The 25,793-nt window shown below is 50.0% G+C and overlaps 8 protein-coding genes across 8 annotated transcripts; 2 read left to right on the forward strand and 6 right to left on the reverse strand.

The window, feature by feature from the left end:
* Positions 1-25: 25 nt before the first annotated feature.
* BGW36DRAFT_295401 (putative guanine nucleotide exchange factor Vps9) lies at positions 26-2,485 on the reverse strand (the record flags this gene model as incomplete). Its single annotated transcript, XM_046211178.1, has 6 exons — positions 26-74; positions 134-205; positions 257-774; positions 825-1,000; positions 1,050-1,127; positions 1,180-2,485. The coding sequence occupies 6 exons, from the start codon at positions 2,483-2,485 to the stop codon at positions 26-28; spliced, it is 2,199 nt and encodes a 732-aa protein (XP_046072165.1).
* A 344-nt stretch (positions 2,486-2,829) lies between these two features.
* Positions 2,830-4,617, forward strand: BGW36DRAFT_295153 (asparagine synthase; the record flags this gene model as incomplete). Its single annotated transcript, XM_046211152.1, has 1 exon — positions 2,830-4,617. One exon carries the CDS (start codon positions 2,830-2,832, stop codon positions 4,615-4,617), a length of 1,788 nt encoding a protein of 595 aa, XP_046072166.1.
* Positions 4,618-5,997: 1,380 nt separating this feature from the next.
* BGW36DRAFT_397170 (uncharacterized protein) lies at positions 5,998-6,882 on the reverse strand (the record flags this gene model as incomplete). Its single annotated transcript, XM_046218261.1, has 2 exons — positions 5,998-6,764; positions 6,858-6,882. 2 exons carry the CDS (start codon positions 6,880-6,882, stop codon positions 5,998-6,000), a joined length of 792 nt encoding a protein of 263 aa, XP_046072167.1.
* Positions 6,883-14,314: 7,432 nt separating this feature from the next.
* On the forward strand, positions 14,315-16,155 carry BGW36DRAFT_378752 (Pleckstrin homology domain-containing protein). The gene is made up of 2 exons (XM_046216143.1): positions 14,315-14,599; positions 14,649-16,155. The coding sequence occupies exons 1-2, from the start codon at positions 14,387-14,389 to the stop codon at positions 15,804-15,806; spliced, it is 1,371 nt and encodes a 456-aa protein (XP_046072168.1). The 5' UTR covers positions 14,315-14,386; the 3' UTR covers positions 15,807-16,155.
* BGW36DRAFT_378756 (uncharacterized protein) lies at positions 16,156-16,911 on the reverse strand. The gene is made up of 2 exons (XM_046216144.1): positions 16,516-16,911; positions 16,156-16,439 (listed from the first exon to the last, which is right to left on the reverse strand). Exons 1-2 carry the CDS (start codon positions 16,540-16,542, stop codon positions 16,188-16,190), a joined length of 279 nt encoding a protein of 92 aa, XP_046072169.1. The 5' UTR covers positions 16,543-16,911; the 3' UTR covers positions 16,156-16,187.
* Positions 16,912-17,348: 437 nt separating this feature from the next.
* Positions 17,349-21,189, reverse strand: BGW36DRAFT_168254 (sulfate transporter family-domain-containing protein). Its single transcript, XM_046209627.1, has 5 exons — positions 20,887-21,189; positions 19,501-20,826; positions 19,253-19,452; positions 17,788-19,205; positions 17,349-17,732 (listed from the first exon to the last, which is right to left on the reverse strand). The coding sequence occupies exons 1-5, from the start codon at positions 21,083-21,085 to the stop codon at positions 17,708-17,710; spliced, it is 3,168 nt and encodes a 1,055-aa protein (XP_046072170.1). The 5' UTR covers positions 21,086-21,189; the 3' UTR covers positions 17,349-17,707.
* A 425-nt stretch (positions 21,190-21,614) lies between these two features.
* Positions 21,615-22,908, reverse strand: BGW36DRAFT_341503 (uncharacterized protein). The gene is made up of 3 exons (XM_046213096.1): positions 22,635-22,908; positions 22,045-22,586; positions 21,615-21,958 (listed from the first exon to the last, which is right to left on the reverse strand). The coding sequence occupies exons 1-3, from the start codon at positions 22,659-22,661 to the stop codon at positions 21,865-21,867; spliced, it is 663 nt and encodes a 220-aa protein (XP_046072171.1). The 5' UTR covers positions 22,662-22,908; the 3' UTR covers positions 21,615-21,864.
* A 134-nt stretch (positions 22,909-23,042) lies between these two features.
* Positions 23,043-24,839, reverse strand: BGW36DRAFT_168370 (uncharacterized protein). The gene is made up of 3 exons (XM_046209628.1): positions 24,830-24,839; positions 24,587-24,777; positions 23,043-24,529 (listed from the first exon to the last, which is right to left on the reverse strand). The coding sequence occupies exons 2-3, from the start codon at positions 24,608-24,610 to the stop codon at positions 23,255-23,257; spliced, it is 1,299 nt and encodes a 432-aa protein (XP_046072172.1). The 5' UTR covers positions 24,611-24,777; positions 24,830-24,839; the 3' UTR covers positions 23,043-23,254.
* Positions 24,840-25,793: the final 954 nt, after the last annotated feature.

Here is a 25,793-nt window from a genome sequence, read left to right on the forward strand (position 1 = left end):
AAACATAACAAGTTGAAGCAAGTGTTTATTCGGTACTGCTAAGGGCAAGACAAGCGTCCACCGCCAGTCCGACTCTATGACCTCGTTAGTATATAACAGTAACAGTCCACGATGCTGCAAGATAAAGACATACCTGCCCTCTTTCATTCGGACTACGTCGTCAATGATGTCTCTATCCAAGTTCGGGAACATCGCCGACAACGTCCTAGTCTTGGTCAGCGTCATACCAAGTCAAATGCAAGATATTGAGACATACTCTACAACATCTTTATGTTCCGCGCGCTGGATCCTTCGAGCTTCTGCAGCCTCTGCGCTCGCCTGCCGAGCTGCCGCCTCCTGAGCATCTAAAGAAGCTGCGTTCGCAGCACTCGGAACTCGATCATCGCTAGTGTACCCAGCTGGGGGAGGTCGAGGGCTGGGTGCTGGCGCTGCTGAGGAGGCCGGTGCCTGTGCGTTTCTAGTCGCATCCTGCTCTGTATCGTCGGAAAATATCTTCCCAATCGTAGACAGCGGCTTCTGAATAGTCCTCAGAAGTCCAGCAACGGGGGCATTTTCTCCATCGCCTAAAGATGGACCATCTTTTCGATGTGCATACCGTTCGGCATCTGTCGATGCTCGTGGTGTTACATGTGCGCTTGATGATGACTCCGACTCCGCCTTCAAGTTTTCTTGAGCAATGGCAGAAACTGCAGCCTCAACATTCTTCTCAAATTCCTCGTCGCTTACGGTCAAGCTCGTTCGGTCAAGTGTTTCGATGAACTGAATAGCACCAGACTACGCACAAGTCAGAGATGTCCTTTGCGTTCCAAATGAAAGTAACATACTAGAGAAGAAAGATAATAACCTGCTTCTCCTCCCAGCTTGTCTTGGTTGCGGAAACGTAAGATGTACTGGACATTAGAGACCAAGTGTTCCGGGTTCTCCTTCAACACAACGTAAATTAACAGAGGAACGAATGAATCTGCTGAGGTATCGGGGTTCTTGGAATGTTTCAACAAGCCTGAAAATCAAATTAGCAGTGGTCATCTAGGGCATAAAGTAGATTGTACCAAAGATGACTTTGCAACAGTTGAGAATGCAAATAACTTTGTCCCGAGGCGCTCTATAGCCTTTGATTTTGCGCAATTCTAATACCAAGCACCGTTAGGCCTTTCCTCTCGGGTATAGGCTAGAACATACCTTGCTGTGCAAGATTGATAAAACGCCGGCCATTGTTACCAACAGGAGGAATATCCAGATGCTCTGGCTGTATCCAACTGTAGATCCGAATTTTCTGTGCTAATATTTCATCCCGCTCAACATCTTCCTGGTGCTGACCGCGTCTGCCAGGTCCATGCAGTCTCTCCAGTTCCCTCCGTTTACTCCTGCTCACACTCCTCGGCACTGATGGTGGCGGTGGGATAGCCGGAGAAAAGGTCTGCCCGTACAGCCTATTCATGACCAGTTTTTCCATTCCTTCTTTGGCATTATCGAATTCCGCGTCAGAAACATGTTTCCAGACTTCACATTGCGCCATTTTGTTTGTAATGAAAGCCAAAAAGTCACTTATTATCTTAACCTGCTCGTGAACTAACCACTGCTTCTTCCCAAATTCCATTAGAAATGATCGGAGGAATTTGGCGACAGGGTCTGCGGTGCGGTGTCGAAGTTGCTCGAGAAAACGATGAAAATCAAAAGGCTGATCCGACTCTGGCTCAGGAGGTGGGAGCCCAGACATCGAGGATACCGATCGAGGAGTCCCCGGAACTTCGGACCCAGCACTAGGTGCTTGCTTTGGCACGGTAATTGGTGTTATGGAAGTCGTTCCAGCCGACGAAGGGATACTATCAACGGGCTTTAGGTGATCTAGACTCGATCGACGCGGAGGGAATTGGGCAGATTTCCCTTTGAATTGCTCCGCAAGCTCTAAGCGTGGTGACATGATTTCCGTCTCCTTTGGTCCATTTGTTTCGTCCGAGAACTGGTCCATTATACTCTGAATCTCCGATTGCTCATCGTCGGTTTTGTTGACTGCGTTACCCCCCTTTTGCGGTTGCGTTTCTTGTAGCCGTTCTTCATGTTGAGGTACATCTGGTAACTCTTTCTCGGTGTAGTCGACTCCTACTGGAGAATGAGAGGCTTGTGGCGTCTTCGGGGTAGGGTCGATATATACTCCATCCTTCTGCGGGGGTGTGGGGGGGACGTCGAGTTGAGTCTGGAGACTTAGGCGCTCCGGCTTCTTTGACGAGAGCGATAATCTCTTCAGATCTTCCGGGTCTAACTCGCCATGGGCGATGCTACTTCTCGCAGTCGGTTCGTCCAACGGAGACGGGTCGACGTGGACGAGTTCTCCTAAATCAGCCTCGTGTTCTCCCATGCTGGCTGCGTTTTCATAACGTGTATCGGACGATGTGTTTAACAAGGCACTATGACTTCCATATTCTCCGGGGTGCGCTTTTTGGGGATCCTCGGGCGCTGAGGAGAGGGGATTATGTGAGGTGGACATAAGGCTTATGCCTGCCCCCACGTCGATAGGAATGAGGTCACTTGAGCCGTGATCTTGCTCAGGCGGGGTATTAGTATCGCATTCTGGGGAATGTAACCAAAAAAGGAGGAAAACAGCAGATGAAGATCACTGCTGAATAAATATAGGTAGAGGTTTGAGAAAATAAAGGTCTCTTGTGAATAGTCAGTTGATCGATAAGAGTACTCGAGCGTAGTGTGTGTTGGTTTCCACACTATTCTGCCACTGGACACCGCCTTGTTTGCGGCGGATGGACAATCATTATTTCTTTCACGCCCTAAAACCTTCGCATACAACCTCAGATCTTACAAGCAGGCTGCGCTGCTATGTGCGGTATTTTCTTCTCTTTGAGCGCATCACAGCATGTGTATCCCACAGAGAAGACAGTCGCCTGGCTGCAAAACCGAGGACCTGATAACTATCAGACTCACCAAGTGCAGCTAAACTGTCCTGCTGATCCGCAAGGTGTAGGCGAATTAGCAACCACGACGGTTTATTTAACATTTATCTCGACAGTTCTCGGACTACGAGGCGACCATGTCACGTCTCAACCACTTGTTGATGCCGACAGCCGATCAGTGCTGTGCTGGAATGGCGAGGCATGGAAAGTCCGCGGTGAGACTGTGGAAGGAAATGACACCGAGTTGGTCTTTCGAAGACTCATTGAGGCTTCCAAACTCAGAAATGGAGATAATGAATCGGAAGTAGATCAAGCAACTAAAACTATTGTCAGACTAACAAACATCATCAACAATATCACAGGTCCTTTCTCCTTCGTTTTCTACGATGGCTTCCACGGAAGGATTTTTTTTGGCCGTGATTGTCTCGGGAGGAGATCTCTACTTCATAGCCGTGATGAAATAGGAACTCTCAAGATTTGTAGCACGTGTGATGGAACGCCGTCGGTGCCATTCGAGGAGGTTGAGACTGACGGCATATACACGATTGATCTTTCACGCCTTTCTCTACAAACCCATCCGACTGATAGCTCTACACTTTCATATCAAGTGGAAGTGATACCATGGTCAAGCGAAGCAAACCCTACTTCATCACTGAAAAACCCCATCCCGCCTATGAACCAAGCTCTCCCATCGTCGCAACCACCTGCCCTCAGAATATCATCCCCCTGCGTCGAGCGACTAGAATACGAGCTTCGTCGGTCCCTCGACACCCGTATCCGCAACGTGCCACGTCTAGGAGTTGGATCGAACACCAAAATCGCAGTTCTTTTCTCAGGCGGACTCGACTGCACAATCCTAGCCAGGCTCGCTCACGACATCCTCCCACTTGACCAACCAATCGATCTTCTCAACGTCAGCTTTGAGAACCCTCGTGTCGCCGCCGCCTTAAAAGCGAAGAGCGAAAAGGACAACACACATATGGGATCCATATACGAAAGCTGTCCTGATCGAATAACCGGTCGGGCTGGGTATGGCGAGCTACAGAGGGTGTGCCCGGATCGCCTCTGGCGATTTGTGGCTGTTGACGTTCCTTACGCGGAATTCGTGTCGCATCGAGAGGAAGTCATCCAATTAATGAAGCCGCATAATACAGAGATGGACCTCTCCATTGCCTGTGCGCTATACTTTGCATCAAGAGGGCAAGGAACCATCCACACTACACATGATCACACCGCAGCATACACCACGACGGCACGAGTCTTACTCTCCGGTCTAGGAGCAGATGAACTCTTCGCAGGCTACGGGCGTCACGGCGTAAGTTTTACTCGCAACGGATTCCAAGGTCTAATCAACGAGATCGATTTGGACGTTGGTCGACTCGGCAAGCGGAATCTTGGCCGCGATGACCGGGTGATTTCGAACTGGGGACGAGAAGCACGCTTTCCATATCTCGACGAAGAGTTTGTATCATGGACGACTCAAACCCCAGTCTGGGAACGCTGCGGCTTTGGTACAGCAGAAATAGTCGATACTGAGATCAACGAGCTGGATCAATTAACCGAATCACTTGATCCTGAGAAGAAATCTCTCCGTCTCCTCGCTCTCAAACTTGGCATGGTCCAAACAGCCCGCGAGAAGAAGCGCGCGATACAATTCGGCTCAAGGACAGCTAAGATGGAGAGCGGCAAGAGCAAAGGGACGCAATTAATCTAAACCTTGACTTTTCTCATTTCTTCCCTTTTTCCCACGCATTATATACACCTCCCAAAGCTTTCGTAGGAGTAACACCAGCGATGATGACATTCAGAGAAACAGATACTTCTGAGAACGCCACCTCGATCTACTGTTTCATCTATTCTTTTTTTCGCCTTCCTCCTTTTCTCCTTTTTGTCTCCTTCTCCTGGGCATTCATTAGCTGGGCTTTGTGTCTTTGCTTACCCTCTCATTCACATATTATGAATCACGCGACTGCCTTGGGCAAGTGGAGCGAATATGCTTGAATTTGGGGGTAACGGTCAAGAACTAAAGACCGCTTTGAGAGTTGGGGTTAAGAATTGAGACAGCTAGACAAAGGGAAGACATCACCAAGGCGAAGAATCGGGTAGACAGACAATGACGAGGAATTGAGGCGGATTCAGTGATTCACTAAAGGCAAGTCTGAGCTGGAATTGCACAGTCAGAGGATGACCAAAATGTACAGGTCGTTTTCGGTACATAGTTAGTCACGCAGTAATTGTACGTACATGTAGTAGACAGGGTCTATGTATGACACTGAATGAGTAACATGAATTGGATTTAGCCTGCTTCGATTTGAAATACAACGCAAAGGCGACAGACAAGACCAATAGGACTTGAACTAGACCCATTCTGAGTCATCTGATAACTGTACTAATTGATATTCAAAATTGAACCGTTTAAAATTCTCGCGCAGCCAATCACATTCACTTTCTAAGCCGTAAAATGCATGACCAAGTCTATATCTACAAGTGTTCGAGTCATAATACTGAGTCATCGAGTTTATTTAATACAGTTCATTGCGGATTCAATCAAAAATGAGTCAATGATTATCATTGCGAGGTCCAGGGCGAGTGATTCACCTCATCCTGAGAGTAGAGTTTTGAATATAAATACTTATCAAAGTTCGGGCGATGAAACAATTCAAATTGATCAATTGCTCAAAATCAAAATATTATGAAAACAATAAAGGACACTGACAAATCGCAACAAGTCCATATCTGGCCACGAGTCAATCCAAGCTCGTAGAGCAAGGAGACATCAGAACCGGCACAGATCACAAAATCACAAATAAAGATACAACCAAAGGTATATAATGCACAAAAAGGAAAAAGAGCGTTGGTTTCCGTGGCGAGTATCGCCAAAGACCCAACATATAAAAACTAAACTAACAGAAACATAAACCCCAAAAACTTTTATCTTGAGGAGTGTCATCGTCAGGTAGATGGTCGAATCCAAAAACTAACTCATACTCCAAAAGGTTGTGAAGGGGGGCCCTTGCCCCCACACCACTGAGCTAGGTCCTGCAGGTTCATGAATAGGTATAGAAAAGAGACCAAGTTTTCAATTTGCAGGCCATCACTGCTGTTCGGATTGCACTTCTGGGCTATATGATACACCTGCCGGTGCAAACTTCGCCCAGAATTGTATTTGATCCTTTAGTTGACTGATTTCATCTTCTAACTCTTCTACCTTCTCCTCCAAGTGTTGTTGCTTCTCTACCTTGCGCATACGCGACTTACGAGCAGCCTCAGTATTGCGAGCGCGCTTCGCTGCGGCAGGATCGGCCGGGTCATATACGATTTTCGGAAGGGCTTTGGACTGTCGGCGAGCATTGACTCCAGCACTTTGCACAAGCTTCTTGGCAGACTTGCCAGGGGACGGAGCTGGGGAAGACACGGAGCGAACCATTTCAACCGGACGTGCCTTCGATTTTGACAGATCGTTCATGGACATTGTGACCATTGTCGCATCGAGATCTTCTCCGGTAGGATAGATATCCGAGGACACGAGAGGCAACCAGTGCTCCGCGGAGGCCGGAAGCTCACCGTCCATGTTTGCGAAAGCTGGAGAGATGTCATGGCTAAAAGATATGCCGTCTGGAGATTCGTAGTATGATTGAGGAGTACCGAGATCCGTAGAGAACGAGGTTGAAGGAGGCCCGGAGAGCGTCAAATCCTTGGGCGAAACTGTGCCCGGAGGCGCAGCCCCCGAAGGATAATTTGCCATGTACGAATAGTCGTCCATGAATGTTTCTGGGGAGGCCATCATAGATGAAGCAGGGGAGGTAAGATCGTCTAGTAGAGGACTTGCAGTGGTGATATTGTAGAGATCCAAGGGGAAATCTGTGAGGCGTGATTCATTAGCATTCAGTTTACTTGACTCAATAGATAGTAGTGAGACAGGAGTTGTGGGGCTAAAGCGGTGAAGGTATGTACCTTGGACGATATCGGACGAAGACATGACTCTGCGGTGATGTATTTTGGTCTGAACTTTAGATTGTAACTTTTCTGTGCTATTGAATAAAGGAACCGAAGGACGGTTTACGCGTGGAGAATTCGAAGGTACAGAGGCCGCGTACAAGCGATGTGCGAGGCGCTTCTGACCTGTTGGACTGAACCGATAAGAAGTGGACGAAGGTAACCCGGTAGACTGTGGATTTAACCTCTTGATTTGCTGAACCTGTTTATTTTGCGGCTGGTTCACGTTGACACTGGAGTGAAGCGTGTGTCGGCGACTGACCAGGGCTGGGTGGTTGACAATGGAGGATTTAGGGTTGAGGCTCAGCGAGGCTGGCAAACTCTCGTCCCAGAAGTTGGCTTGCGGGCGAGAAACCGGTGTTTGCGGATAGAGAACGAAGTCCTCGTGCAGATTGTTCTTGTTGTTGCTGTTCTTGTTGTTGATCGAATTCGGATACGGCGCCAATGGCTGCTGGTGTGGGGGCGTGGGAAGCCATGTTTGCTGTTGGTTATCCGTGGTGAACGAAGTCACTGGAATGGTGGAAGAAAGAGAACTTGGGCGACGCGAGGCGCTGCAAAAGTTCAGAGACCCGGAAGGGGAAGGCTCTGAAAGTGGTATTGAGAGGGGATTATTTGTAACAGTAGTCCGTGAGGGATCTATCTTGTCTGTCGCTGGGGGAGGGACAGAAATGTGACCTGGAGCAACGATGATCTAAAAAGCCGCCATTATGCAGACAATGACAATATGATTCTAGTGTTCTGATGCGTGTATGTGTGATGAGGTATTTTGTGGAGATGACAAGAAGAGAAGAGAAGAGGGAAAAAGCCAGGCACCGACACGGGGCATCAGGCAGTCTTATGGAGGCCACTGCGGTCTGCGGACTAAGGGCGCTGGCCAATGGGCGGTATCCAGGAGGGACCAGCAGCCAATGGTGTGGCCGGGGGTCGTAATTAAGCCCCATCTGGTTTAGCGGTGTTCGCTAAGCGGAACTAAAGTGTGAGTCATAGCAGAACCCGTGCTGATTGGCCGCGAGTCGAGCCGCACAACGCCAGGAAGGCGCGTTTCACGATCACGGTCGAGGCTGAGCAGACTAGCTCCTGCCTTCTGTGCCTCCTGTCAGCCATCCAGGGCGATGCCTTGCAGCGCAGGCATCTCACTACTGCACCTCTCATTCTTATGTCTCTAGCCGATGCCAGCACTCGCGATGCGCCATCGGGACTGGACTGTCGTACCTGGCGCAATTGGCGAATTATATGGCCGCCATGATGACTCACTCGCAGACCAACTCCCAGATGGTCGAGATCGACTTCCGACTTACGTCCCCGACGTCAGCTCAGCCCACCATGTCTAATTGCGCCGTATATCATTACGAGGTGTCTCCACCGCTATTCGCGATCCTCTACTGTCGACTACGACTACCAGCTTATAAGTTTTTCTATTCGGGTTTGAAAAGAACATCTATCTAAATCCACAGTTACAGGCAGCAGCAATCAATTGTTATATGTCGACTTAGCTACCTGTCAAACAGTCTACAATATACAGCCTAATCCTACAACAACGGCAGATTAGTTTCATTCCAACGAATATGTTCCGTCCGCACGGCCCCGCACCAATCTCAGGCTAGAACAAGTCCCAAACAAGTTTTCAAACTCGAGACTTCAGCACTACCGTCAAGCCCGTTTTGAGGAGCGATCAACATTTTTGATACTCATCCCGCTGCACACTTTCCAATCAGATGACGATTGAAATAAATGCGAATTCGCTTCACACGCCCTAGTACATTCATCTTGTCTGAGACATGGAGATTATTGAGAGAATATTGTATTTGAGCCGGTTCCAAGATCGGAATCGGAGTAAGTACTCCGTAGCACGGCGCCGAAAAACTCAATCCGGGGCCATCCACCAGTTATTACAATTGCCGTGATAGCGGGCGGGCTGCAGGCTGGGTGGTGCCTAAGGCCTAGACGGCGTGGTCAGCCCTCACCGGTCAGCCTCGCAATGGCTCGCATTCGTCACACGGCGCTCTGTCTCGTGCTGTAGAATTGTCGTCGGCAGTCGGCACACACATAGTATTACTAATATTCTTTTGTGGATGTTGTCACAGGGCGCTTCCACATTCGTCCATTTATAGCGGGGATCATAGACCATACTCCGGATCTCGCTCCATCAAATAAGATATTCAGACATTTTACCATAGGTTTATTCACGAGGAATTGCGGCAGTTCGATCAATTTTCTCTAGATTACCATGTGAAAATCGGCTTGGCAACATATCGCCGAGGATTGATCAATTCGGATATTAACCCCGGCTACTAATATGCTTAAAGTCGGTTGTGCATGTATATCAATACCAAATCAATCACGAATCACACGTGAATTTTTATGACCTTTCGCCAAAGTTTAGAACATGTACACATATTTCTATAGTAAAGAATCAACCTGAATCATCAAATTGTTCCAATATTTGAAGAACAAATACATCTATTATACATGTATCATGTATCAATTGTTGTAGTCAAGTCTTAAAACGACATCAAACACACCTTACATACGTAGTCGGTAGTTGATATATGTAGAAGAGTATCACATATTTAAATGTTATTTGTAATCGCAATATGAATTCACATAAATCAATTGATAGTACACACTCGGAACTTATTATGTCTTAAAGCACAAGTTCAGCCCAGATGTTACAGAATATCTGATGTAGAAGATATAAATTGATGTAGTTGATATGAGCAGACTTTTTCATTGACTGATAACATTTGACGAAATTGAAACCAAATATGTAGAGACGCATAATGACATTGAGGAGACGTAGCTATAACTGCAATCAAAATAACTCCTATAACTACAGCCATAAGCTAAGTCTGGATAGATGCAATACCGGTTATAATCAGGGAGCTGCTGGGCAAATTTGGAATAAAATAGTATGTGAATGCCTTCCATTTGCGTAAACTAGGTAACTAACTGAGTTGACAACGGTTCAAATGTTGAGTTGAGAGTTGAATTGGGAGGGGAGAAAATTAACAGATAACGAGTGCCTCAGGCAACCAATGCGTCGACAATTGTGACATCACTACAATGACTAGTATGGATTATATATATTCAAGGACTAGAAATTTTCAAATTCGAGATGCAATAGACGACCAGTTGACTTTTCCATAGTCTGAATCCAACCCAATTTCAATGTTTCCCCGGTTCACGACAAGGGAATCATCGGCAAATTGGTATACGACTCATTCATATCTCCCAGCCCACAGTGAATAGAAACGATTCCACTTGCATTAATATTCTCAACACCTTGAACTGTAAGGGTTGTCTGATCAATTGGAGGGAAACAGAGCGGATGGGTTCGCTTGGTGAATGCCGTACCTATTGATGTCATCAAGGGTGCAATCCGCATTACCTCTCCTTTCTTTGCGGGGCGGGATGCCCGTCTTCGTCATCCCAGGAGGTAAGTAGCATGTAGGATGGGAGTGTCGGCGGCTGAGACGGATCTGTCTCCAGAAAAGCACATTCGTATCTAGCGCGAGGCTCAGACCGTGGCCATATGGATAAGAAGCCATTCAATCATACGCACTTTCAGCTGGGAGCCGGTTTTGCGGAAGCGAGAACCGTTTCTATGGTGAAGAACATGCCAGAATCCTGGGCATTTTCAAGAGAGACAGCAATGGCGCTATGAACTGGACAACAAAGAACTGTTTCCGTTAAAAAGATGTGAATAGACTCATATCGTTGGTCCTGGTGTGTTACATTGCTTCAGAACTGGTATGATAGACCACGGAGAGCTATTTATTCAATCCATCAAAAAAGAGCTTGTGTGGTGTTATCTGCGGAGGCGGAAAAGATGTGAAGGACATATCAATCCTCGGGTTGTGAAGCGGAGCGCAGTATCCACAACCTTGAGACGAACGCGAGGAGTAGATGCTCATCTATTATCTATTCCCGAATCATTAGTGAAATTGCAGATTTATCCAATCCGGTTTTAGTGAGTTGAAGGTTAAAATTCATTTCCGGCGCTGTCAACACTCCACGTGCTGTTAAACCTTCCTCATACAAACCACATATTCCTTCCCACTAAAACAATATGATCAGCTGGAGCCGGAAAAAACTCCAACACATCAGCATATAGGAGGGGAAATACTTGCAGGGGCATTTGCTGCAAGATGTCTAGGTTTTCTGCTGTGATAAACCACTAGTAATTGTTAGAATAGATTAGTTTTTCGGACACGTCTTAAAACGCGTGCAGTATCAGATTTTCGAATAGATCAATCTAGTACCAACATGGATACCATTTTCATACCTGTTAAATTGCAATTTATGAGTTTAATCTACGACATCCTAAAGACAACTTTAGTCTCACGGCACAGGTCAACAATCAGTTTGTGCATACAACTCCCCTATATTATTAGTTCAATTTCAACGCATTGCCTACTCTCTAAACAAAATTCTCACACATACAACCATGTCAGCACACAGAAACATTCTCTAGTGGTGTCTCGACAGTTCCCAGAACTCTGCACCAACCGGAACGTTTATTGACGTAGCACCACACATGTAATAGAGACATATTCACCTTTACAACTCTCTGACAATCTATTATATAAATATGTTTTCTGTTAATTAATTCAAAATTATATCTAAACATATGAGTAAATCCTGAGCTCAGCTGCAATGCTGATATTATAGCAATTCGCTGTCATGTGACTATTGCAACATGTTTCGGTTACATAATCAATCAAAACTACAATGTGCTGTAAATCCAATACTGACAAGCATCAAACAGCATAACGAGTCGTGCATGTACATCTCATTGGCCACTCGACCTATCGACGAATGTAAAGGCTGTCAAAGGAGGGGTAGGTCTGCTGATCGATGGCATCCCACCTTGGATATCGCCAGCCAGTAACGACGTGCAATCGCGATAGACTATCTCCTACATACTTGCTGTAATTAGCAAACATATCACAGTGAAAATACGCCTCAGGCACTATATATTTAAATGCATCGAATACATCAGCCACGGCACCATCAGTCATCAGAATTGGATTGGTGAGGTGATTGATCACGCGGTCAACGCCTGAACCATTTGGCCGCCACGCGCGACGTTGAGACTGGAGTATGCATGTAGGCTGTTAGTGGCAACGCTATTTCTTCGCATCGCACTCTGCCTATCACATGTAAGCTCTGGACTGTCTCTGTCTCCGAGAGTCGTAATATATTGTATATTGTATATTATATATTGTATCTGTACTTCATATGGGTCTACTTCACGGTCGTGCCAGCTGTCATTCGATTGGGCATGTAGTGCAAGTAATTACGGGGTACTGATGCAGGAGTCGGACTGCGTCAGGGAGGCATGATAGACCCTCGTCGAACTTCCTAGTCTAGCGCAGATCACCGGCTACCACCAAATCGTCACGTCAGTCGAAGGGGGCTTGATTGGGTGCTGTCCAGCGTCCTGTATTATTGTTTCAATACATACACAGTGTCAATGTACGACGTTGTAATCTGAAATTAAGAGCCAATCACACGGCCGCCGGGGGGGGGTTCTTCAAAACAGGATTCTCTGGATCCCTACTCCTAGTTACTCCATATAGGCGCGGTTAGTAGGGTTAGTAGGAGGACGCTGGACGGCTCTCCTTCTGAAAAAAGCCAAGCTAAGAATTAGTGAGAATCCTGGCTCACCGCATTTTCGAGCTCTGCCCTGCTTTCTGCTTTCAAAGCGGCTGGTAATATGGGGGAAGGAGTGATTGGCAAAGAAGGTCTGCTTCTGGCCGATTGCGTATTCCGTATGCTGACGCACCAGCTAGACTGTGCGAGAGCAGATAGAGATGGAGTGCAGGATGAAGAAGCAGCAAAAAGACTGAATAGGAGAACCCCTTTTCCTGCAGCGGGGCAGCGATCGGCGGGGCATGGCGGGCCGCGCAGCTGATTGGCTGGTGGGCGACGCTAGGAAGCTGTAGTCGCCCATTTTTTCTGCCCTTCTTCTTCTTCTTGTCCGGGGCTGCTACATTGGTACATTAGCTTTATGGTACGCATATTGTGGCATGGATTATCGATATCGCCTTTGTTGGCTTGCAACCGGATGATGTTATTATTTAACAGTCTTCAGGGAAGTATACCCTATAACGAGATTGACATCGTCTCGACACGAGGCGCACAGCAATCAAAACAAACAAAAGGGTGGAGCCATAGGGCTGCTTCGGGCCTGGCCAGTCAGCAGCTGTCCCAAAGCGGCTAGGGCGGCCTGTGGACCAATGGCTAGGCCGCGTTGCTGCTAGCAGAAACTAGCAGAAAATACTAGCTATTGATGGCATGACTATTACTGTTTGATATTATCCGAATAACAGCTGTGCAGAGTTTTCGCCAGTCGCGTGCTGCCGTTTAGCCGTAGACAGCAGCGACTGGCCCAATAACGGTTGTGGTCATGCGCTCAGGCGGGTAGGCGTCTCCAATGGCAGCACGCCAGCCCGCCTGGGTCGTCTGATAAGGTCAGCAGGTGAGCGACGTCGACGACTTGAAACATCACGCCATGAGGCGGCGGGAGTGACTGGCCAGAGGCGTCCGCGATCCATGGCTGAGGAGCCTGAGCTGGAGATGGACGGTGTCCGTTACGGTATAGAACCGCGACCCTATATCTCCATGATCGTGCTACTCCTAATTCCTGCATTCACTAGCACCGCTGCAGAAATATTAGCCTTCAATACAGAGCCCTTTCTACGCGCCCACCCTGCTGCGACAGTATCTTCAGGGACTCGACTCCCTCGAGTTGCTGTGGGAGGCAGTAGAGTCTAGATACATGGAGGACAGCAGATCAGCCCCACCCGTAATTTACACAGGTAACGTACCGCCGTACGCAGAATACGGCGCCCCTCCTGCATGGGGCTGGGCTAGCGCCTGCCGGCCGCGCTCCTATTTCTTGCGGCCTCCTTCCGCCTCGCTCTTTTTCTTTCCTCCTCCTGCTTTCTCGTGCCAGATAATTACTCATCTCCAACCAACCCCGGCTTTTCCTTGTGATACCCCGAGTCGCTCAAGCTCTGCTTTTGCGTCTCTTGCTTTTCGCTTCGTTGAGATACCCCTCGCAAGATACCCTATAGTGATACCCACCAGCCCTCGTCGTCGCGAGCGTCGAAGCTGTTTTTCCACCCGCTTCATTAATAATTGACCCTACCCTTGGTTTTAATTATCTCATTTAATATTCCCACCTACCACCACCGTCACCATGTCTGCCGAAGCCCCCAAGCCTGTCGAAGAGACCCCCGTCGCTGCTCTTGCTGCTGAGCCAGCTGTCATCGAGACTCCCGCCGAGACCACTGAAGTTCCCGCTGAGCCTGCTGCTGAGACCGAAGCTGCCCCTGTAGTCGAGACCACCGAAGCTGCTGAGGCCGCCAAGGAAGAGGTTACTCCTGCTACCGACGGCACTCTGGGCTACAAGGGCCCTGGTCTGGTCAAGTGAGTATCAGTAACAGCAAACAAGTGATGATGAAACGGGAAGATTAACAATGTATTACAGGAGCTTCCGTTTCGCCAAGCGCTTCTTTTTCTTCTCCGACGATGCCGTCGAGGCCAAGAACTTGACTGCTTTCCTCGCCTCCGAGAAGGGCTCTGCGGCTGCTCAGCGCACTGCTGCCTGGGCCACCCAGACCGGCAAGGGCTTGCTCTTCTACACCAAGCGTGCTGAGGACAAGGCTACCCCTGCCGGTATCTTCAACCTGGTATGGTTTTATATATGACGTGTTCAATTCGGTCCACTAATAAGCGTAGTCTGAGGTCAGCGACGTTAATAAGGACGGCTCTAGCGAGTTCTCTTTCAAGCTCTATACCCACAAGCACACTTTCCAGGCCGCCAGCGCTGCCGAGCGCGACAGCTGGGTTGCCGCTTTGACCGCCAAGACCGCCGAGGCTACGGCTGAGAAGGAGACCATCACCGGTGGCGAGGGCTACAAGGCTGAGCTCGAGAAGATCACCAAGCCTGCCGTTGTCGCCGCAGCCGTCAAGGCTGCCCCTGCTCCCGAGAAGGACGCCAAGGAGGGTGAGGCTGCCGAGGACAAGAAGGAGGAGAAGAAGGAAGAAAAGAAGGAGGACAAGAAGAGCCGTTCTCAGTCTCGCAAGCGCGCTTCCATCTTCGGCAGCATCCTTGGAAAGAAGGAGAAGGAGGAGGTCAAGGAGGAGGCCCCTGCTACTGAGGCTGCTCCTGAGGCCGCTGCCGCTACTGAGGAGCCAACCGTCGAAGCTGCCCCCGCCGTAGAGGCCACTGAGACTCCTGCTGTTGCCGCTGCTGAGCCCTCTGCTGAGACTACCGAGACTACTGCCGAGGACAAGAAGGAGGAGCCCAAGTCCGCTACTAAGTCTAAGCGTGGTTCCATCTTCGGAAACTTCTTCAACAAGGTCACCAGCCCTGGAAAGGAGAAGACTGAGGAGGAGGTTGCCCCTGTTGCCAGCACTGCTCCTCAACTCGACAGCCCTGTCGACGAGTCTGCCGCCAAGCCCATTGAGCCTGAGGCTGTGACTGATGCCCCTGCTGCCGAGGCCGCTACTGAGACCCCCGCCGAGGACAAGAAGGAGGAGAAGGAGGAAGCTGCCGCTGAGACCAAGTCTAAGCGCACCTCCATCTTCGGCACACTTGGTAAGAAGGTCAAGTCTGAGGTCACCTCTGAAGAGAAGAAGGCCGCCAACAAACTTGGAGGTCTTTTCCGCAAGCCCAGCAAGGCTGTGAAGTCTGAGGAGAAGAAGGACAAGGAGGCTGCTCCTGCGGAGGCCATCCCCGAGGGTGAGGCCAAGGCTGCCCCTGAGGAGACCACTGAAGCTACTCCTGCTGCCACTGAGGCTGCTGAGACCGCCGCCAAGACCGAGGAGCCTGCTGTCGCTGCCGAGCCCGTCAATGTTGCCCCAACTGCTGCCCCCGTTCAAGCTGCTGCTTGAAGGGCCAATGCCAGAACGAGCGTAGTGGAGTTTGAAAAGTGGTGGGATGGGGAGTTTGCCTCTCGTTCTGGCATAGCCGCGTAGCTGCCGAGCTGCCAAAACGTGAAACTGCCTGTACCTGATTGTGAGACGAGATGATACCCACTTATTCTTTCTCTATTCTCTTTGTCTCTTTGTCTGTTTCATTTGTGTGTTTGCGTGTGCTTGTTGTTACAAGCGCAACGATACCCGAACTCGAGTGATCGTGTTCCGTTGTGAACTAGATTGATACCAACGTATATTAATAGTAATAGACTGTTTAGCTATCACTCGCCAGACGTATCATATACTCTTTTTTATTTACGCATTGCCTTGGACATCTACATCAATTTGATATAATCCCTAACAAGTCCCTAGCATATCACTCAACGCGCTCTTCTCGTCCGCCGTCACCGTCAACTTATAATGGCTCTTGACCTCCACCCACGCCTCCGCATACGTGCAGTAAAAGCCCTCGCTGGGCGGCTTCCACTCATCCGGCCCTCTATCCCCTTTACTCTCATTCACACTACTCGTCACCGCCCACAGCAGCGGCTGCATGATATCATTCGCATACGCCTCGCGCTGGCTGGCCGTCCAATCCGACGCACCATTCTATCCAATCAACACCGCCCCAAACACTAGTATAGGCAGGGGCAGAGGCAGGGGGGAGGGGTGAGGGGGGGCTTACATTCCACGCGTTCTTCAGCGGAACCATATGGTCAATCTGCAAATCGCTCCTGCTCGTCCACGTCTTCCCGTCGTACGGGCTTACCCATGTACCTGAGGTCGCCTCGCATGCTCCGTCGACGACGACATTCTTGCCGTCGCGTTTGAGTACGTATTCACTACCCCTATTATCAATATCGTCTACCTACCAGTTTGACAGCCGATGACTGAGAGGATAGGGGGAGCGTACCGCGTGTTGCACGTCCCGTTGATGGTGTCCCATGTCTTGAAATTGTCGCGCGCGTAGCCCGCGACGTCTCCACCCGCAACGACGGTGAGGGCCGCGAGGAGCTTCTGCGCGCTGGACGTGGAGGGGATGCCGGTCTGGATGCCATTAGCAGGAGGGAGGATGGATGGGAAGAAGGGGGGGAGGGGCCAGGGGGCGTACGGGGCTGGGTGCTGGAGCTGGAGCGGCGAGGACGGAGAGGACGGTGCATGCCACCGAGAAGACGACGGCGGGTTTCATTTTGATATGTCTACGTCGATTACTGGAATTCAAGAGCGGTGCACCACAGTGTGAGGGAGCGGTGTGGTGTGGTGTGGTGTAGGATACCTTTATACTGCGAGGGCCTGCATACATGCACACATGATCAGCAGATAAACATGAACCAGACTACTACACATGTACTGTCCTCGTGCTATTCGTGCAGAAGCATTGTAATTTGATTGTATACTACATCAACAACCCACAGCCAATCACGCAGCACGCCCGCTATCACGTTTATCTAAACATCGATCTGATCGACATGCCGATAAAGAGCACTACAGTACTACGACACAATTTATGCCGATAGACAGGGACGGGCCGTTTTTAATGAATGAGAAGAGGGAGCCTGGCACTGCCAAGCAGCTTGGCGGTGCACGATGTAATCGTATGCACGACGTGATTGTTGCGTTTAAGCGAATTGGGTTGGTGCGCGGCTGGACTTGGGTTCTTGGCGGGTTACATTTCAATCAGACTAGGTCTGTACATAATACATCAATTGATATTGGTTGTACATAGCAGGCTTACACGAGGTTTATCAATTGAATGATGGTGAGGGATATTGAGGAGGGTGTTAGTAATATGGATGGATATGTGAATGTAGATATGAATGTATTAAATACGTAGATGATGCCCGCTGAATATCAGAATCTGCCGCCTTTTCAAGAAATCACCCCGCTATGGCAAGAACATGTCTGATGTAATGTGTCAATAGTGAACCAAAAAGGAAGGTAAAAGAAGGAAACTCACGATGTAATACTATCCATCCTCTCCGCCGTCAATTTCAAACTAACCATCAACAACTCCTGCGCAATCTGCGGCTCCTGCGCCCTCAACTCCATCCACTTGTCGACACGCAAAACCCACGCTACACAGTCCTGATCAACCTTGACTGTCGCCGTGCGCGGCGTGTCGCCAAAGAACGGCAACTCGCCGCACGGCCTGCCCGCTACAATTAGCTCCGAGTAGCGGCCCTGCGGCAGCGTGTACTCGGCGCGCAGCATACCGGACTCCAGCAGGTAGAACGTCTCTGGGGCGTCGCCCTCATGGTACAGGATTGTGTCGCGCGGGTATTCCTCGCGGTGGAAGAATGCGCAGCTGGGGAACCAGAAGTCTTCGGATTTCGAGGTCAGGTCATGGAAGGCTTGCAGGAGTAAGGGGAGCGGTTGGCGATATGCCATCCATTTCTGTGGCGCGCGAACCGCGTTTTCGTCTTGGCTGAGCGTCTGGAGAGCCGCTTGTTGGAGGTAGTTGCGGCGAGGGGAGTGGCCGTAGGTGTCTGTGATGGAAGAGATGGTTTGCGAGACGTCTCGCGGGACGTCGAGGAAGCGAGACTGTTCCTCGAAGCGCCGCGTTAGGGCTTCCTTGCGGCTGTAGAAGATCTTGAGGTACTCATTCTCGCAGAACTCGAGCGCCGAGTTGAGGTCTTCGAAAATCTGCACTAGGCTTTCGTCCGCGAAGAGGCCGACGTTCTGTAGACTCTTCCCGACCTCGCCTTCCACGTCCAAGCCAGAGATGATGGTCTGTATGTTTCTCTTACCGAGGATGCGGTTGATGCGTGTTAGAGCCTCGGCGGCAGAGAAATCAAGACCGTTGACGCGGGAAAAATCGAGCACTAGGAAGCGGATTGGACGTCTGTTGAAAGCTTCGTCATCGATGAGCCCGCGCGCGGTGGTTTCGACTTTGACGATGGTGCCGAAGAATAGGAATCCGGATAGCTTGATGATAAGGGTTTGTTTGCCAGCGTCTTTGAGAAATCGCTGCTGGATCGGCGGTCGCCGGACGGTTGATGCGGTGAATTCGCCAGAGTATGTTGCTCGGATGGCTGATTTGCGGGATGTTTGAACGACAAAGTTGACGCAGGCGAGGATGATGCCGACGAAGATGCCAATGACGAAATCCCACGCTCCCATCGTGACTACGATGATGACTACGGTTAGATACTCAAGCTTGTGTAGCTTGCCCCAGGTGTCGACCAGTGCCTCCTCCATCAATTCGATACCAAGCAGGAATATCAGTGCGCCGACTACTAGAATTGGAATATATCCGATGATGATCGGGCCAATGACCATGATTCCGGCAGTGGCTGCGGCGAGCATGATGCCTGCTAATCTAGAATCACCGCCGCTACCAATGAAAAGCAGACTGTTGGTATATACTAGATAGTTCTAGTTGGTATTAGCCTCTTTTCATGTGTGACGTAAAGCGTAGCTACCTGTATGCTCCCTACAGCTCCTGACAGAGCATTCGTAACTCCATGCGCAATGAGCTCCCGGTCAACATTGAGATTGTCCTCTCCAGTGGAAATGCCCAACGCGGGAACATTGATGGGGACATGCAAAACCCCAAAGAAAGTAAGAGCAAACATGGCAGGAATAGTGTCGGCAAGCGCGCTCCAATTTACAGCAGAAAAGTCTTTATCGTCAGCATCATCCACAATCAATAAGAGAAAGGAAGGAGTACCGTAAAGGGTATAAAAATGCCACCACGGGTTCGAAGCTGCTGGAGCTTCAAAAACCCAGCCATTCTGACGCAAAGTCGTCATGGAGAACCGAGCAATAAACTTGACGACGTAAAACATAACAGCAACAAGTATGAAATAACCTCCCACTAAAAAATTAGACTTGATGAATCGCTTCAAGACAAGAAGGAATATGGCGAGAAATAATGGTATCAACCATAAAAACAGAGTATCGAGTTGGAACAGCTTCTGCAGTGTTGCTATGTTATACTCCAGAGAACCAGGCAATCGTGCAGATACCTCGACTCCTGTTGCCACCAGGAACCAGCCAACACCACCAATACAGCCAATGAGAATATGTCGAGGGAAGAATCCAATGAGAGAGCCTAATTTGCACACTCCCATGAGAAAGAACACCAGTCCCGTCAGGACTGAGCTGATCGAGAACGACAGCACTGTCGTGGCGAGCACAGCCTTGGGATTATCTTCGCCAACGCGGCTGAGGATCATAAACGCCATTTTGTGGAAAAACGGAACCACTTCGATCATCTCACTGCCAATTCCGCCCTTGAAAATAGACCCACCCAACGAGAATACCAGCTGGGCTATAATCGTGCTAACATAGAACATGGAAATACCGTCCGAACCCAAGTCTGAGAAAACGGCTTCCCCCAGGGGAAACAAGATCATTCCATACGACAATGCGTCCAGGATATTAAGAAGCAAGCCCAAGAAAACAGCAGGCAGAAGACTGACCGGACGCACCACACCTTCCCACCATATTGTCCGACGATTCCACGACTTGGGATGTGTAGAAACATAGAAAAAGGTTTCTGCTCTAGAATACGCATGCTGCGCAGAAGACCTTCTCTGACTATACAGCGACTGACTCTCCACATCTCGGGCCGTTCCATAGCTGAGGTCCTTGGACTGTGTTCGTTTGCGGATCAGCGAGGTTTGCTCGTCGGGCAGCTCATCTGCTGCGTCTGTCCGCGAGATGGAATTATTTGGCGAAACACTCTTGGCGGCAGGGTTATTGCTGCTCTGGTCTTCAGGGTCATTGCGCATCATCGCCGTCAGCGCGGAGCTCGAGAGGTGGGCGGTTGGAGTCGGCGTGGCAGACTCGGAAGCCTCCTCAATCACGTCCTCAGGCTGATACAGATCATTATCAGGCTGAAGCGGCCGACTCTGGCGGAAGAGATCTAGACTGAGAGGGTCAGGGTCCAGAAAAGCGGGCGCCGACGTCCCGGATTCAGCATCAGACACAGCCAATGAGGCGAGTTCTGCAGACTGTTCCCGGACGCCCTGGGAGGAATACTGCGCGGGGTCTAGACAGTATTAGTAGAGCAACATACGATATATCATCATATGATACGGGGCTAACGCACCTAGCGAGCCGTGGAAGGCGCGGTGATAGAAGGAGCGAGAGGGGGTCTTGACATTGCTGCTGGAGAGCAGGGCCTCAAGCTTTGTCGGCGTGGAAGTGGAATTGAAATTGGAGGCGCCAATGGGGTCATTCTGGTCGAGAATGCTGTCATGCCTGGAGACGTGCGAGTCGCTGCGCCCACGTGCGTCAGGGTCGGTCATGACGAGTGCTCCGACATAGGACTCTTCTCTCTGTGTCTGGCCTGGTTAATGGCGTGAACGGCCTAGTTGAAGATACACAAAGACGAGAAAATGGCGTGCACGATCGACATTATTAGGAGAATTCACTAGGATGGAGAAAGACGCAAGAGGGGAGCTCCCAACAAGGTTGGAGTAGAAGAGAAGATTTCATCCGGCTGATTAGCATAGGTTAGCAGATTAGACTGGGGCCGATACGGTCCGGAGAGATAAGAGCTCCATTCCAGACCCGGCACAATTTGAAGCTGTCTTTGAGCTGTACTTCGTAGATCAATTGACCTATGAACTGATCCCGATACACAAGCAGGACGATGCGATTGCAGTGGCGACAGGACTGGCGACAGGACTGGCGACATCGGAGAGCTCAGACTCTTGCACGCACTACATTCGTAATATGGCGCCACGCAAACCTTGCCTTGCAGCTAGCTATACGCATGTATTCATTTTTAAGATATTATTATTATTATTATTACTATTACTATATTAATATATTAATATATTATTACATTATTATTGCTGTATTGGCTATGAAATATTTACAAAAAGAAACATGTCAGCCAAGTCTTATCTGCAGCTGCGGGGACTGAAATGCGCGACGGGTTGAGATCTACTAGCTGCATGCCCTAGCGTCGTACAGCTCGATTACAGTAAATATAATATTCCGAGAGTTCATAACTCATTGGACTCACTCCCACTGTTGTGAGCCGGGTATCTAACATTTTAATTTTGTAAAAGGCCTAGGCCTAGCTCAACCGCTGCAAAAACCCCTGCGCAATCAGCCGCTCCACGTCTCCCTGCCGCACGTAGAACTGGCTGTTTTTGGTGAGATTGATGGCACTGGCTTCAGTTAGCATATGCAACGCCCAAAAAGACAAGAAAAGAAGAGAAAGAGAGAAAGAAATGAGTAGAAGACTAAAACATACCCATACTCCGTCTGGATCTCGCCCGCATCCTTGAGCACCCGCACATCAATGAACAAATCCTTGGGCGGTTCCAGACTGCCGGTCAAATCGATATCCGTCCAGTGGCCTTTATGCGCGGCGAGTATATCGCAATACAGCCTGAAATACTCCTCCTCCTCGGGGCTGAGCGAGCTGATATTCCCGCTTTGAGAGCTCGCAATGGCGTCATCGCCAGCACTGCCACCGGCACCGGTGGTAGGGATCTCTGGTTGTTGTTGCTCGAGCACGTCGATGCCTTTCCAACACATATCCTCGAGTTTCTCGGTGCGCACTCGGTGGTAGGCTAGCAGGCAGCGCTTGTTGCGGCGCATGCACAGGTGGTCGACGAGCAGCGCGCAGGCCACGGCGGGCTGCGACGACGGGTCGAAGCCGCCCTCGACGGCGGCGAGGTGGTGTGCGACGTCCTTGTCGAGATCGCGCACTTCGCGCGCGACTGAGCGAACGATTTCGGTTTGGTAGGGGGGCAGGTAGGCGAGGGATTGCGTGCGTTTGGCGTGTTGGACCTTGGAGGGTTAGTAAATGTATGGGGTGAGAGGGGTAGGGAGGAGTACCAGTTTGTTGCCTAGTTCGCCGTACATGGTTCGTGGATTTGCCTCATCAGGACTCTTCTACGGTGGAAGGCGTTGCTGGTAGATGCTGCTGACAGATGCTGTTGATAATTAGATGCTGGTGGGCCGTGTTCAGCTCGGATTATTATTAGATTGGCGGGCAAGCGCGTCATCTCGCGCTTGGCGTCTGCAGTGCACATACAGTTCTATGCTCCAGTACTATGCAGTACTCTATGATTATTATAATGAATTCGAGATGAATTAACTTTATTGTACCGATGGTATTACCGACATGCGCGACAAACGCTTTGACAATTTGGACCGCCCACCCTGAAGGAACGAAAAAAAACCGAAAATACCACCCTCCCCATAGATGCAAACATTAAACGATTGTAGCCAAACCACAAGACGTAACGGAAAAGGCAAATGGCCGCACATTGACAGATGAGAAACTAGGATGAGGAACTAAGATAAGAAAAGAGGAATTATGATCAGATGGAGGTCTAACTCTCATCCAACGAGGGTATCTTCCAGCCCAAATCGCATGCCGAATAAAATACCGCCAAGCATGAGTCGTAATAGTCATCAAACCCACAATACAGACACACAGACTCGCAGGCTGCCTATTGAGATGGATATGTACTCGACGGCTGGAGCCAATTTTCAAAGTCCTTGCCAACTTCAGACACCGAAACCCCATCATCGCAAGGCCAGATATTGTGGCCATCTTCTAGAGGCTGGGCGTTGGTGTAGCTGGGGATATGGTCATAGTTGAGATTCTGTGTCCCCGATGCACCAGGCATGGCCAAATACGGACCCATTTCCTGCTCAGCTTGCCAATATGCAGGTGCTGGAAAATTTGGGCGGCTGTATGAACGCATGTCAGGACCAGGAGCATCCGCGGACAAAAGCTGAGGATCTAATTGATTGCTCTCCATGTGACTGACAGGATGGTTGCTTGGGTAGGAACGGACCAGCTCTTGATGAAGGCCGCCTGGAATTCCGACGAGACTGCTGTAGTGGCCATTCATCAAGGCAGGCGGCGGATGAGGACCTTCGTTGGCAGTGCGCATCATGTTCGAGATTGGTGCCTGAGGATGTATAAAATACCCATGATGATTGGCATGGGGAAAGACGTGTGGTTGGAGGGGCCGACTATCCATCTGCCACGTAGGGTGGTGGTAACCTTCAGCTAGAATGGGCTCGTGGCTGTCGAGAGGGGTCGACTCGCGGCTGTCGTAGCAGCTATTGAGACTGGAAGTTTTCATCTTTTTGTGTTGCATGGGCGATGGATGAGCCGGAACCTGGAATTCCACGCTATCACCGTCACTACTTTCGTCTCCCATGGAACGCTTCTTATTGCGAGGGGGTGGCTGTGTCTTGTTTGGTGCAAATTTGTAGTCTGGGTGCGCTTTTTGGTGATTGTCGCGCTCAATGAGAGCGAGGAACTCGAATTTCTCACGTACCTCCGGTGGTTCCTTGGGCCAGCTTTGTCCAGATACTCTCGAGACGATTTGGTGGTTGTTCTGGGAGCACCACTCCTTGGTGCGTTCTGCATAGGCGGAGCGATAGAGCATAAACGAGTTCATCGGACGCGCAATCTTTCCATTCTTCTTTGCCACCTCCTGCATCCGAACCTCCACTGACCGGTTAACCCAAGCTTCCATGTCCTTCACTGGAATGTGAATCATGTGCTTTGTCAACAGGCTCAGGGGCGCGTCGATGATTGGATTCGATCCCTTCTCTGTTTTGACGGGTTTGGTACGACGCCTGACGCGCGGTGTCTTCAAGACGCGGACTTTATCGGTAGCGATGCTTCGGATAGTGAAAGGAGAGGGCGGGAAGAAGGGCTTTCTCCCGTTTTCGGAGAGTAGCTCATGAGTATCGGGGCAAATCGGCTGGAACTTTGTCAGTAGGTGCTCGGCTTTGACACATCGTATGCTGTTGCTGCTTACAGCATCGTCCACTTGCAGAGGCATGTCGGCAGCGTCCTCAGACGAGAAGCTGGGCGGGCCGACATAAGTCTGATTCACACGTTACCTGGGCATATCTCATGGCCCGCGAGGAGACTTACCTGGTGAGTGGGCATTCTGGGGATCGACATGTTGGAGGGTATCGGAGTATGAGTATTGGACGCGCGGTAATACTGTCAACGGTGAGCCAAGATCGACGTGCCAACTTTCCCAGGCTCGGCTTACATCTGTGATGTGGGAAGAGGAAGTCGACGTAGGCCTTGCAGTCATCTCAACAAGGCAAGGCAACAAAGAGGACAATGCTCTTCAGACTGCACACGTCCAGAGGAAAGAGGCAGATAGAGAGGTCGATCGATATCGGGGAGAAGGGGCAGCAGGGACGAAGGATGACAACATGCAACTGTGTTTTTTGAATGTTCTTCTTTCTTCGGTTACTCTGGAGTCATTATCTTCTCTTCGCTGCTTCTTCTTTTCTTCTTCTTCTTCTTCTTCTTCTTCTTCTTCTTCGTCTCCTGTTGTGGATCTGTTGGCGAGACAAGGAGGTGCTGTTGTTCAGGCTGTGTTGTTGGCAGGTCACAAATTAGCAGATGCGGGCTTATTTGAAGGCAAGAGCAGCAGCAGGCCAGAGAGAGGGGCACACACGCCGGTAGGAGCGGGCGCACAGTCACAGCAGCCCGATTTGGAGGCGGGATCAGAAACGGCAGCAGGAAACAGATAGAGAAACAGGACAGAAACAGAAACGGCGGCTGAAACTGCAGCTTTCTAGAAGCCAGGTCGCCAGGCCCAAGGTTGACTGGATGGCAACGCTGAGCTGTTTCATTGGGCTTTGTTGATGAGACGAGGGCTGCTTGATTCGCACGGCACAGCAGGGCCTTTTTGTATGCTTCTTCTGTGCTTATTTCTTGGACGACGCGATTAATATAGCGCAGGCGGCTTTGTTGTGGGTTCTGCAGTGGCGGCGGGGGTGGTTCAAGCTTGTGAGCGAAGACAACCACACCATGATACTTGGCCTGATACTGCGTCCGGGAGATGTGTCGAAGGGCAGCGCTGGGCGTCAGTTTTGCTCCTATATAATAGCAGGGCGATGGACGACCGCATTGGGAAAGGACGCAGTCGAGGCGGCACAGTTAGAGCCACCAGCAACCAACGGTGAGCCAGGCTATGCTGTTTACCCATAGGGCAGGGGACA

This window comes from Talaromyces proteolyticus (assembly GCF_021365285.1).
Source record: "Talaromyces proteolyticus strain PMI_201 chromosome Unknown BGW36scaffold_6, whole genome shotgun sequence".
In the NCBI taxonomy this organism is placed as follows: domain Eukaryota; kingdom Fungi; phylum Ascomycota; class Eurotiomycetes; order Eurotiales; family Trichocomaceae; genus Talaromyces; species Talaromyces proteolyticus.